At 44.8% G+C, this 12,324-nt stretch overlaps 1 protein-coding gene across 3 annotated transcripts in view; it reads left to right on the forward strand.

The window, feature by feature from the left end:
• dym (dymeclin) overlaps positions 1-12,324 on the forward strand; it is a 94,596-nt gene that overhangs the window by 3,117 nt on the left and 79,155 nt on the right. For all 3 annotated transcript variants that reach the window (XM_035391109.1, XM_035391112.1, XM_035391111.1), the window contains exons 2-6: positions 1,359-1,551; positions 4,314-4,366; positions 4,829-4,922; positions 6,286-6,419; positions 8,395-8,467. In XM_035391109.1, coding sequence (XP_035247000.1) covers positions 1,412-1,551; positions 4,314-4,366; positions 4,829-4,922; positions 6,286-6,419; positions 8,395-8,467 — 494 coding nt within the window. In that variant the 5' untranslated portion in view covers positions 1,359-1,411. The remainder of the gene's footprint in view (positions 1-1,358; positions 1,552-4,313; positions 4,367-4,828; positions 4,923-6,285; positions 6,420-8,394; positions 8,468-12,324) is intronic.

Consider the following 12,324-nt stretch of genomic DNA (forward strand, 5'->3'; position numbering starts at 1 on the left):
GAGCCTAATTAACTCTAGCTGATGTAACAGAGGAACTGATGGGGGAGACGGTTTGTGCTTATGCTGTATGTGCATCTCGGTCTGTGCCAAGCTTGACTACATTTTCACATGGGAAGAGGCTGTGGGGTGCCCTGGGTTATGTTCATGACAAGATCAAACTTGCTGAAAAAGAACATTACTGCAGTTCATGCGCTGAGGAAGATTGAAATTTGGTGGCTTATTGAATCGTAAAAAAGTAATCACTGTCATTTTAAAAAATTATTTTCATTTTTTTCTTTTTGATTGGATGGGAGTTGCTTTATCTTTATTTAGATAACCTAACCTTTTTCATTTTGTCCTTCACATTGTATGTAGAGAAGCCTTTATTGGCCTGCTGCAGACATTAACTGCACTGAAGTTTCTCTGCTGTTTCAAGTGCTCCAGTGAAATCAATAAATGTGCAATGCCCACAACCCCCAAATGACTGCAGATAATTTCTGAAGGATGTGACCGTAGATATTGTTTTTGGAATACTTTTTAGGGAGGCCAAGTAATTTCTGTACAGCTCTGGTATTGGTCAGCAGTAAATCAGTACATTCTTCTTAAGACTAAAATGGGTATGATTAAAGCACACATGCACTCATGCCAGGCCTATATGTATGGTGCATGCCCTGAGTGGAGCGTTGAAGTGAAGGTGAAATATTATAATTTTTTTGAACACGGATGTAATTGATGTGCTCTTGGATGTACACTTAGCTTGTTCATCAGCTTGGCCTTCTTTACTCCTGAGGCTTGTGTATTTGTTTCCTGATAGGTATGTGTTTTATACATCTCACACTGATTGGAATGAATATGAATCATTTTTTCCCACAATTAAATAACAGAGGTGTATACACATGACATTGACATTGTACAACACTACATGTAAATTAGGTGTGTATATTTATATGTAGCTATATCAGAGTTTATTCCCTCATTATGTGGTTGAAGTACAAGAGTCTTTAAATTAGCTGAGCGAGATCAAATGTCTCTGTACACGTATGCTCTCATCTTTTGTCTCTCTGCTATCCACACCTGCAGTGTCCTTACCTTCAGACACTGCTCTCTACCAAGCAAGGGATGGGTGTGAACCGTAGCCATTAAATATGCATTACATGAACATCTAAGGATGTTATTTCAGCTTACAAGACAAATTGTTTCAGAACTGTGACCAGTCGTAAAGCCATGCCAACAAGTGGGTGAATTGGCTAGAAAGTTAGTCCACAATGTCAGACACCTTTTATACAACATCCAAAACCAGATGAACCCACTCAGAACCCTTACCAGGTGGGATGGCTTATCATTTTGGGTTATCATTGCGGTCTGCTTGTTTGCCATAGGGTCCGGCTCTGTGCGAGATGAGGCTCTGAGGAGGGTTGCACAGGATCAGGAGATGGGAGCCAACACCAGCCAGGTCAGCGACCTGTCGGAGAACGAGAGCCTCAGAACCCTGATAGGAACTGAGTCCATATCTGAGAATGACCCTTTCTGGAACCAGCTCATCTCTTTCACCTTCACCAGTCCCACCAACAGGTGAGTCCCCGATCGGCACGTGTGGCAGGCAGAAGAAATGGCAGATGGCCGATCATCAAAATGAATATTAGGAAACTTTAGAGCCAAAAAATTTTACACCATATTATTGCAACACAATATTTTTTAATATCAGATTTATTTGAACCTGTGGCTACTTTCATTCCCCATGACCAATTTCAGGGTGTAATGTAAAAGTATAATGAATGTCTGCTGCACCATGAGAAAGTACAAAAGTTTGGTAACTGAGTGCAGGGAGTTATACTGATAAAGAACATTTACCTTATATGCATCGTCTAAATTCAGCAATTATTAAACTGATTTTACTGTTTTGCTCAGTACGTGATTTCTTGAAGTAAAAGTTTGTGATAAGTGATCAATTGGCGATTCAGATAATTGACATGTCTGTTATAGAGGAAAGCAGTCACTCATGTTACATGCTCCCCATAGATCATGGCCTTACTGAATTCGCTTGTCACTGGACACATCCCCACACTAAGTGATTGCATAGAAATGTAATGCCGGAACAAAACTTTTGCCAATACTTTTAGTGAAAAGCAGGTAGTACATTTTATCTTGTGTTAAAGATGGCCTTCATCCAGAAGCTTTAACACTACTACTGCCTTATCGTGGGACTAAGCAGACTGGGAGTGGTGGTGTCTGTAAACAAAGGCAACGGTGTGGTAAACCAAACATGGGCGTATTTGGGCCACAGCAGTTTGTCGGTTAACTGACATAATAATCCATTCAAGCAATATCCTTCTTCTCTGGTTAATCATCTCTTCATTCGAGCCACAAAGACATTTCCTGTGTTGAGGGACAGAGGCGTAAATCAGATTTTGTTGGTCTGTTCTTTTTTGCCCCATGTCTATACCATAATTTCCCATTTTCACTAATGCTGTTTTCTGTAATTGAGCCATGATTTCTAGTGAAATTTGACTGATTTAGGAACACTTAATGGATCTGTATTGCCCTGTGTCTGTTTAAAACACATGTTTATTCAATAAATTGGTCTGGAAGAATAATTTAGTGAGTATAACTTAGCATTTTCTCGTCTATGCCATGTCAATGGAACCATTGATCTTAACTGCAATATTATTTTAAGCTGTAATGTTTCAGATTTTAGGGTTTTAGGGCCACATCAGTTCTAATTTGATTGAAATATTGGGTCTTAGATTTTACTGATTCTACAAAAAGATAATTTTTTTCATTTTGATGCGTGAAGCTGACTGTTAAATTTTTCAGCTTTGTTGTGAATTAGATGTCCTAATTTGTTGTGAATGTACATATAGCAATACTTTACTGATTACTGTTTGGCTGGTACACATGAAAGATTGTCTTGTAAAAGTATTTGAAGAGCAATCCAAGGGAAAGTGTTTGGTAAGAAATATCTAGATGACTGTATCTGAAGACCTATACAAGGATTATTGATGAGCTAAACACAGTTCTTGGGATTCGGTATCACTTGGAGCTGTTGAACTTGTACATGAAAATATTTAGTCAAGTATATTACTGTCTTGAGATTTGGGTTGGACAACAGGGGGTGCTGTAGACCTGCATTACATTAAGTTCACTTTGGCTTTTTAATAAACCTTGCAAGTGAAGCTCATGATTTGTGAACAACCTTTCAAAAAGTGCAAAGCGTTCACGCTTGCCAACAAAAATTGGTCTAGACCTTCTCAATGATATACAGATATACGATTGCATTTGAAGTTGATTTATCTTCTATGTAAAAGATTAACAAAAAAAATGCATCAACTTATGGCTACATACAAGCTAAATTTAGGAATTTATTTACAATCAAATCAATGTAATTTTTATAATATAGTGCATTTGACAAAGGATTTGTCACAGTAAGCTTTCCAGTTTACCCTGGCCTCAGGGGGCCCATCCTCCTCTGGCCGGCTGAGGGTTTGCTCTCACAAATACAAAATAAGATGGTTTCAGACAGGTTGCTTGAAGCATCTGAAGCTGGCACTCCAGGGTGGAGAGGCAGACTGGAGTGGTTCCACTAATGGGGGACAGACAGCAGACTTTGGGGTGACTTGGGCGAAGGGGGACCGTTGCCCCAGTGGTGAGCGTCGGAACAAAAAATGGCAACATAACTATTAGGACAGAGACTGTGCAGGCATGAGACAAGGAAGAAACCTACCTGCCCCACAAGAGCGCACAGAGTTCTCTTGTGAATTTATATAAAACTCAGAATTCTTTTGGGTTTTCCTGTTAAATAGCCAGGTTTCTATCAATAACTGAAGTTTTGGGCCATTTCTGTATTTATAAAGCACTGTTGAATAACTACCTTTTGTTTTCGATCCCTAAATTGGAAATAAAAAGCATGAATAGCATATAATTTAACCAATTAAAACAGTGGGAAATTAAGAGTTAATTGTCAGCGAGCTCATCTCACACCACTCCCAGCATGCGTTACATGTACGTCTACACACTTACTAATTCACAATGAAACATGGTTTTTTTGAGTCCTGAACTTTGACACAGTTGGACCTTGGAAGTCCTATAAAAGCCCTTGAATTTGATGCTTGATAAAATGCGGTAGCCCTGTATTAACTCTATCCCCTCACTGGTGTGCCAGAGCTTGTGTTTTGCAGGAGCAGGCTAAGCTTGCCTGAGGCAGTTTCTGGGCATTGACCGTGTGAATTTCCCTTCATCAAGGTTTTGTTGCTCGCAGCCCGGCCGGATCAAGGGTTGCTTTGACCGCGCCGGTGAGCAAGGTGACCTGTGACTCGTATTGTTTCTCTCTGTTTCAGTGGGGACTCAAAACTTTTGGAAGAAGCCGTCATCCCGCTTGCCAAAACCTTCAGTAAGTTTGCCCATTTTTATTCCCCTTTTTTACTGTCAGTGTTGCCAGACCAGGTTATTGCATGTTTCCAGGGTGCTCTCGACTGTGCGAAATCTAAATAACGGTGCGCAATGGCTAACCATATCAAGTACTTGTGTTAGGCTTTTTGTCCTGTTTCACATTATAAAATTACCTGAAGGATGTTTTAATTTGGCTTGTATTAAAGTAACATACAGGCCTTTTTCTACAGAATGTTAAGAACTTCAGGCGCTTCAGGCCAGTCTGTCTACAGATGATATTTATCACAGTGCAGCAGCTTGCTCTGGAGCACTTGCCCCATTAGCTAGCCGAGGCCTGTTGTTTATGTTACGAGCTGACGCCTTCCTTTGATTAAGTCATACTCTCTAACCCCCCCACCTCTCCTGTTTTTAAACCCCGCCCGGCCCCTCCGTCTCCGCCGTGATGTCTGCGCTCCCTGCTCAGTCGAGAACAATCCCAGAACAGGAAACTTTGGAGCCCTTGTGAGAGTTTTCCTCGGACGCACCAAAGAGTTGAAAATATCCACAGAATGCCAGGAGTGAGTATGAGAGAACCAATGTGAAGGGGCCGGAGAGACTGGCTGTGCTCTGTGGGGTATTACCCTGCTACCATCTCACTGACTCAGGTTAAAGTTGAGAGAAACTTCTATGAAACCTGCCCTAGTTATTTATTTCTCTGTGGGAGTTAAAATGTGGCCTCCACAGGCACTCCACTTAGAGTGTTCCCCTGTTCCTAGCATGTGACAGCCCAGGTTCTGCGTTTGTTTTGCCAGAGGGAGAGGACGAGCGTGTGTTCATTGTAATTCTAGCTCAGTGAACCACCACGGATGTGAAGGTGCATTTTGGTCACCCAATTTGCCCTGAAATGTAGTCCCTAATTCTGCTCTTTCATTTTGCAGAATGAATGTGTTAAATGCATTCTTTCTTTCACTTCAGCTGGGGGCGGGGAGGATTAATGCTGCGTGAGCTCTCGTCTCCAGCAGACTCTCATGCTAATAGTCCTGATCAAATCGAACCCTTGACCCAGCTGCTAATGAGAACCCACTGAGCTCGCTGTGCTGATAGGAGCCCTCTGGGATTGACGCTACAGACCCTCTGGCAAGAACAGAACCTGGCAGCAGTGTCTGGATTATAATTAGGCCTGTGTGGCAGGGGCGGGGGGCTAAAGTTAGGAGTAAATATGGCTCTGCAGATGGAGAGGCAGCACTCTGAGAGTGTCAAGTGTGCAGGACACACATGCTTGTGTGCACTTGCGTGTATGTGTGTGTATGTGGACTTGCCTTTGCATCTGTGTGCATGCATGATTGTGTGTGTGTGTGTGTGTGTGTGTGTGCATGTGTGTGAGTTTGTGCGTGCGTGTATGTGTGTGTGCGTGCATTTGTGTGAGTTTGCGTGTGTGTGCCTGAGTACATGCTTTGTTACCAGCGTTTATTAGTATGTGCAGTTGCGTGTTCTTGGGTGGTTGTGCACGAGTGCATGAGCTTGCATGTGTCTGGAGCTCACTATCAGGCTGGCATCCTTCCTTCCTGCAGTTGGGGTGGGAAACAGGATCTTTCTGCATGAATCAAGGCTCTTCTCCCTGCAGCGGATGCATCCTGCTTCTCCCTTGCTGCACTGTAGTGCACTCAGACTCAAACGCAGGACTCAAGTGGCCAAAGCATGTTTATGTAATCGTCATTTTGAAGGGATTATTACCTCACTGTTGGCTAAAAGGCAGTTGGCCCTTTCCTTATTATCATCCAAATGTTTCTTAAGAGATACTCCCAGAGACACTTAAATTATACATAGTGCACGGCCAGCTGAGTGCTGATGACTGTAAGGGGAGATGCTTGATGTTCAGATTTAGTTTTAAGTGGCAGTGCTAGGTTTTAAAATGTGCTACTTGTCACCCTGTCTTTGCAGTCAGCTGTTCATCTGGCAGGCCCACAATGCCCTCTTCATGATCCGCTGCCTGCTCAAAGTGTTCATCAGAGAGATGAGCGAGGACGAGCTGCAGTTACAGTTCTCCTACCAGGAGAGGGCGCCAGGCTCTTGCGGTAAGCCTCAGGGCGAAGCACCAGGAGTGTTTGAGATTGCAGGCAGGAAGCACCACCAGTGCAGCCTGTTTGAAAGGGAGGACGAGAACGTTCAATGCCTGATGTGAATGCTTCAGTGCCCCACATCATTAAAAACACCAGCCTTCATAACCTTGAATGGGGAGATTCAAGGTTCTGAATTTTGAGAAAATTGAGGTCAACGGTAAACGGTTGCTGAATTTTGTAATGCTCAATTTTTCTTTCAGCAGACTGAGAGGCATGATAGTCATGTTGATCAGCTCTAAAATAGCATCACAAATTGCTTTTCTGTGCCAAGGGATGAAAACTTAATGTAGTGCGGAGTCCTGAGCAGGTCAAATTTGAACATCTGCCTGTCTTTAATGATTCATTGGAGTCCCAAATTCGCATTTTAAGTAAATATCTCTGAAAATGTAATATCAAAACAGGCAAGGTTAATTAGTGGCCTGTGTCACACAGACTGATTCTATTACCTTATATCTGTGGAGCATAAAAAGACAGCTTGCTAATTGTTTTCTGCAACTGAACTGTAATTGTTTTTGTACAGCTTGTCAGAATTGATAGAATCATGCTAGCTTTTGCAATCGTTTGGCCTCACAAGTAATTTGTTTGATACTGTTGTTGAACAGGGGGAATTAAATGTTGGTTTGGCTCCCTTACCTCTATAAATAAGTCATATAAAGTGAGACTTGCTTTGCATTAAGGCTACAAATATTTGATAGTTGGATACTTTGGATATTTTATGTCCTTGACTGGCCCATGTTTGCAACTACAAGCATCCATGTGTGCAGTTTCCTGCCTGTAAATGTTTTAAGTTTGTAGACTCGCGCATGTCAGAGACAGAGCTGCTGAGTTTGTCCAGCTGCCTCTAAATGATTAATATTGCATTCCTGTGCCTGGGGTGTAATAATGGGGGAAATCATCAATGGCTTGTATTTAAGAAATAGCTTTAGCCTCACAGGCTACTGGCAGTCTGAGTCATACTCACTGGGAGTTTCCTCCTGGTCACTCCTTAGCAATGGAGATGAGCAGTATGGGAGTATGCAGCATTTTAGCTTTTGGAAGGATCTAGAAGTACTTCAGACTTTAGATCTGGGGCTCCCACATTTCTTTCATTCCCCATCCTGCCCCCCCCCCCCCCCCCACCCCACAACCATTCCTCCCTAATAAGTGAGCAGTTAAATGAAAAAAAAAAAAAGGGAAAAAATGTGGAATAAGTAGATGAAGACAGTATATAATAGTCTCATTCAGTCTGCCGGTCATGGAAGCGAGGGGCTATCGGAAGCACGCTGAGTTGGAAATTGCAGTAGATGGGATGGACGTTGAAGCCCACAGCCTGTCTTTGCGCTGCAGTGTTTTCCCCCTGCTCCCTTGGCCCAAAGACGGGAGAATTCTCTGGGAAAGTTTATTTTTTTCGGTTGTACTGAGGAAAACCAGAATTTGAGATTTTTTTTTTTTTTACTCTGGTGACTAAGGCTACTTGAGTTTTTGCAAGAAACCGATACTTTCCAAAACACCTCCAGAACTGTGAGAAAAATCCGACCATAAAAGAGGGATACTTATTCCGCATTACTTGAAATGTTGCACTTTTGGGTTATTTGAAATTGATATATATTTAAGGGTATAGGTTCACTGATGTTTGCTGCTGGATTTCAAGGTGCGTTTAATTAAAAGAACTTTGGTTCAAAGGTACCTGTTCTTCTTCAGACCACTGGCTCCATTTCTCCCGACTTGGCGGCGCAAAATGGCGGAGTTTGAAAGAGGTTTGCCTTTGTCTGTGCCCGGTGCCCTTTTCATGTGTTTGGCTTTGCTTTGAAGGCCGAGCCCTGCCGCAGCGCCCGTCAGGCCCGGTCCGGGCACAAGGTGGTCTTTGTGCTCCCGGGGCCGCCTCCATTCGCTAATTGAAAGACGAAGCGAAGCGGAGAGATAACGAGCCGACGCTTTCTTTCCCCCGCAGAGTCCGGGGCCGAAGACCTTCTGGAGGAGGTGATCTGCAACCTGGTGCATCTGATCGTGGAGGTGCCCCTGCTGTGAGTATACCCCGGGGGGGCAGCGGGGGCGGGGGGCAGGTGGGCAGAGCTCCACCTCGGTCTGAACGCCCTCTGAGCCTGCCGCACCACGCTTGCTGAATTTAATGGGTGCTGCAGGTGAGATGAAAGGGCCGGTCTGGCCTGAGAGCCTGGACACCTGGAGAGATCTGCCTGCTACACCACTGTGGCAGAGCCCAGCATGATCACAGGCAAAGAAGCAGGTCTGGGGTAATACCTGAAGGGCTCTCCCATCTTTGTGTTAAAGTTAAAGTTTAATGTGCACAGAGATTATTGGTCCATTATATATCATATATATCATTTTATACCGGCACAGTGTCTGTTCGGCTCCGTTTCTCTTCACGCCCCGACCGGAGACGTGTAAAACGATCTGGCTTTTTTTTTGTTGTTTTTTTTGTTCGCCGCGAGACAAAAGCAGTCAAAGGCAGAGAGTGCAGTGCAGTGCATTTGCCAGAAAGCGCCCCTCTTGTGTGAAACCCAGGAGGTAGACTTTGTCCGTCGCGCAGGCTGTCATTTACACCCTAGCTTCAGACGTCTCAGCGTGTGCGCCCGCCTCTTTATTCCCCCCCCTCCGCTCCGCCCGCTCTCATCGCCGCCTATCAGATATAGCTTCCTGGCAGAGGTACAGAGAGAGGTGCTGAAAGGAGCGGGGCTTCCCATTGCAAAGGGGGAATCGTCTACCATCTGCTGGCGGGACGGGGTTCAAGGGGAGAGGCAGCGCTGTAAGGGGAGAAGGCTCCCCGGATTAGGCAGCCGGTGGGCCCACGCTGGGGCTGGGACGGGGGAGAATGAAAGCCGCCGGGGTCCGGAGCGGAACCGCGCGCGGCCTCTCCCCTTCCCCGCTCTGAATGGGCCCGTCTCGCCACCCCGGTGGCTCTGTCGGTCGCCGTGGCGCCCGGCTCGGTGAGTCAGCCTGGATCGGGCCCATCACCGGTGTCCATTTCAAAGGCATTCTCTGCCCCCCTCGCCCCTGCCCGCCGCTCGCTTTGTCCTCCCACGCCCGTCCAGGGCTCCGTTTTATCTGTGCGCGCTCACTGTCCAGGTCTGGCTGAGGGACACCCGTGCACAGGTCTGGATGCACCTCTCTGCTGTCTAACTCTTAAGGTGGAGTCAGGCCTTGTCCTTTGAACTGAAGGCAATACAGTTTTCGCTATAAATCGTGACTTCTGGATCTTGACTTTGTTCGACCAAGCTCCTCATTTTGACAACCTGTTGTGGACCCCCCCCCCCCCCCCCCCAAAAAAAAAAAAAAGTGCAAAACTGGGTTGCTTCATCTTCTGGGATGTCTGTTCACTGATAGGTAATCCTATTGTGCACTCAGTGATGACTAAGGAGGCCCTTCCCCATATTTTAGCTTCTGGGTTGATTATACCAAGCGGCTGCAATAAACCCCTGATGGATTAGGATAGACTGTTGCTAACAGAGCAGTGCATACAGTAGGCAGCCAGCGAAACCTTCATCCCCCTCAATGAGCTCACTTTATATTAATGACAGTGCTGTGTCTGGCATTCTCCTCCGCAGCAGCTCATATTTACATGATGGTGTGAACCTAGATTATAAATTAGGATGCGGCTACATTTTCTTTCTTGCCGTATCATTCATGCTAGTTTTATATTGCACCCATAAATCTCTGAACACGGGCACATGCAGGTGGGCAGCAATGCAATTATCGTGCATGAATGTGGAAATGACAAATGCACACTGTACGTTATCCTCTTATGGGCTTAAAATAATGCCAAGTTGGTCGACAGTGACAACATGCAAATGTATTGACTTGTGAAAAATGAACGGAAGCCATTGTTTTCCCCATTTGCATTTTTTTTGTCATAGGGCTGTTGCACTGCAGTATTGCAATACATTTGATAAGCCACTGGCAATAACTGAAATCCGATTAGTAATTCTTTTTCAATGCTTGAGTGTGTCATAGCACACTGAGGTGGCCTCATGGTCTGTTTCAGTGTTTCCCAACCTTTTTCCTTCTACAGTATACTTTACAAATTTACAGAATCTCATGGTAGTCCACACTGAAAAGCAAACAATCAATGTACTGATGTTGATATGGCGTGTTAACAGTAGACCTAAATGTTCTTTTGGGGTTGTAAAGGTTAAGCACCACATAACAGCGTCCCCAAAAGATATTAGGCCATTTTTTTAGTCTAAAGGTTTTTCATTAAATTAGGCTGAAATTGTTGTTAGTATGACTTCAGATTTGGCAAATTGATCACTCCTGATGGAAACACCCAAAGTCATGCCAGAATATTGCTTCTTTGATGCATGCTGTAATAGGGTGAACACAAACGGCTACACTATTATACCTTTAGTTTGAAAAGATGACAGAAATCGACAGCATTATTTTATTCTGAATCAAAGGACATTATCAGTGACTCAGATGACTCTGACTGATCCTGATACAGCGATATAGCCATTCAGGTTTGGGCCAGAGGTGAATCGGAGTTAGAGGATTCTTCCTTAAGCCAAATAACCAAAGCTCTTTTTGAGAAATTCATACTAGAAGACTGATACCAGCTGTGTGCGTCCAGTACAAGGATGCTGGTCTATTTCCTTGAAAAGGCTTGTCCTGAACAGCGCTTGGGAGGCTTGCCCTTTGACTGTTCACTGGTGAATTGCTGCAATCCTTGACCCAACCTACAATGCAGATCTGCCTGCTTGTCTCATTATAAGCATTTGTAGTGGCCTGGTGTTTAACCCAATCCCGACGCATGGAGGGAACTGGCCCTGAGGAGACACCATGACATGATGTCATAATCGGGGGTGTTCCCCTGTCTTTCTCCCCATAAAACAGGACACGGGGAGTATCAGACGCTTGCCTCTCCTTTTGAAAATGGCAGCTCCGCGTGATTCATCTACGGTATCGATTCTCTGCCAGACGCTGTGGAGGTGGCCGGCTTGTCTGCTCTCCGAAAGTCTGTTTCAGGGTTGCTTTTTCTCAGCTTTGCTCAGAGAAGGATCCGGCTCCCCTGTGCTGGGTCATTAGTGAGGACTGATGTTCCGGTGCGTCTCCTTACAGTCCGGCGTGGCGTGCGCGCTACATTTCCCCCAGCGCAGCCCCTCTTGAGCACCGTCGTATGGTGGAGATTACTTTTCCGACACTCGCGTGTGTAAATGGAGCGCGTGATGCATGCGTCTGTCAGATGAGCTCCCGATGTCCTTGTGTTGTGTCCTGCCTTCGACGGGCGAGAGAGCTATGGATGTTTGGTGGTTAGAACGAGCGCTTGCCGGGCACCATGTCCACATTAAAGCTGTGGATTTCATTGAAGTCGTGTCACCTGCTGCCTTTAATGACCAGGTCAATCTGATTGTTCGGCTTCTAGGTCCATTTAAGAGAGGCAGGACCAGTGCTAAGTGTTTTTAAAAGAAGATTGAGAGTAGGTTGGGGAGTTGAAGGACAGGAATATGCTCTTAAGGTTTTTTTAGGGTTGACATTTTTTCTTGGGCAACAGAATGATTTCTGAGTGGGAGACATTTTAAGATTATTATTTAAGCTCTCTCTGGCTGTTATTTCCTCCTGGCTTCAGTATCAGTTCGGTTGTATAAAGATCTACAGGGCCCAGGCTCGGCCCATTGTTGTGGACCTCCGAGTTTCCTCACATTCCTGCTTTATTGTTGTTACCCCGGTTTCCTACCTACGTGCACTGGAAATCAAAATAAGAACCTACCTACGTGCACTGGAAATCAAAATAAGAGCTCACCTACATACACTGGAAATCAAAATAAGAGCTCACCTATGTGCACTGGAAATCAAAATAAGAGCCTACCTACGTGCACTGGAAATCAAAATAAGAGCCTATGTACGTGCACTGGAAATCAAAATAAGAGCT

Source organism: Anguilla anguilla, chromosome 14 (genome assembly GCF_013347855.1).
Source record: "Anguilla anguilla isolate fAngAng1 chromosome 14, fAngAng1.pri, whole genome shotgun sequence".
NCBI classification, from domain to species: domain Eukaryota; kingdom Metazoa; phylum Chordata; class Actinopteri; order Anguilliformes; family Anguillidae; genus Anguilla; species Anguilla anguilla.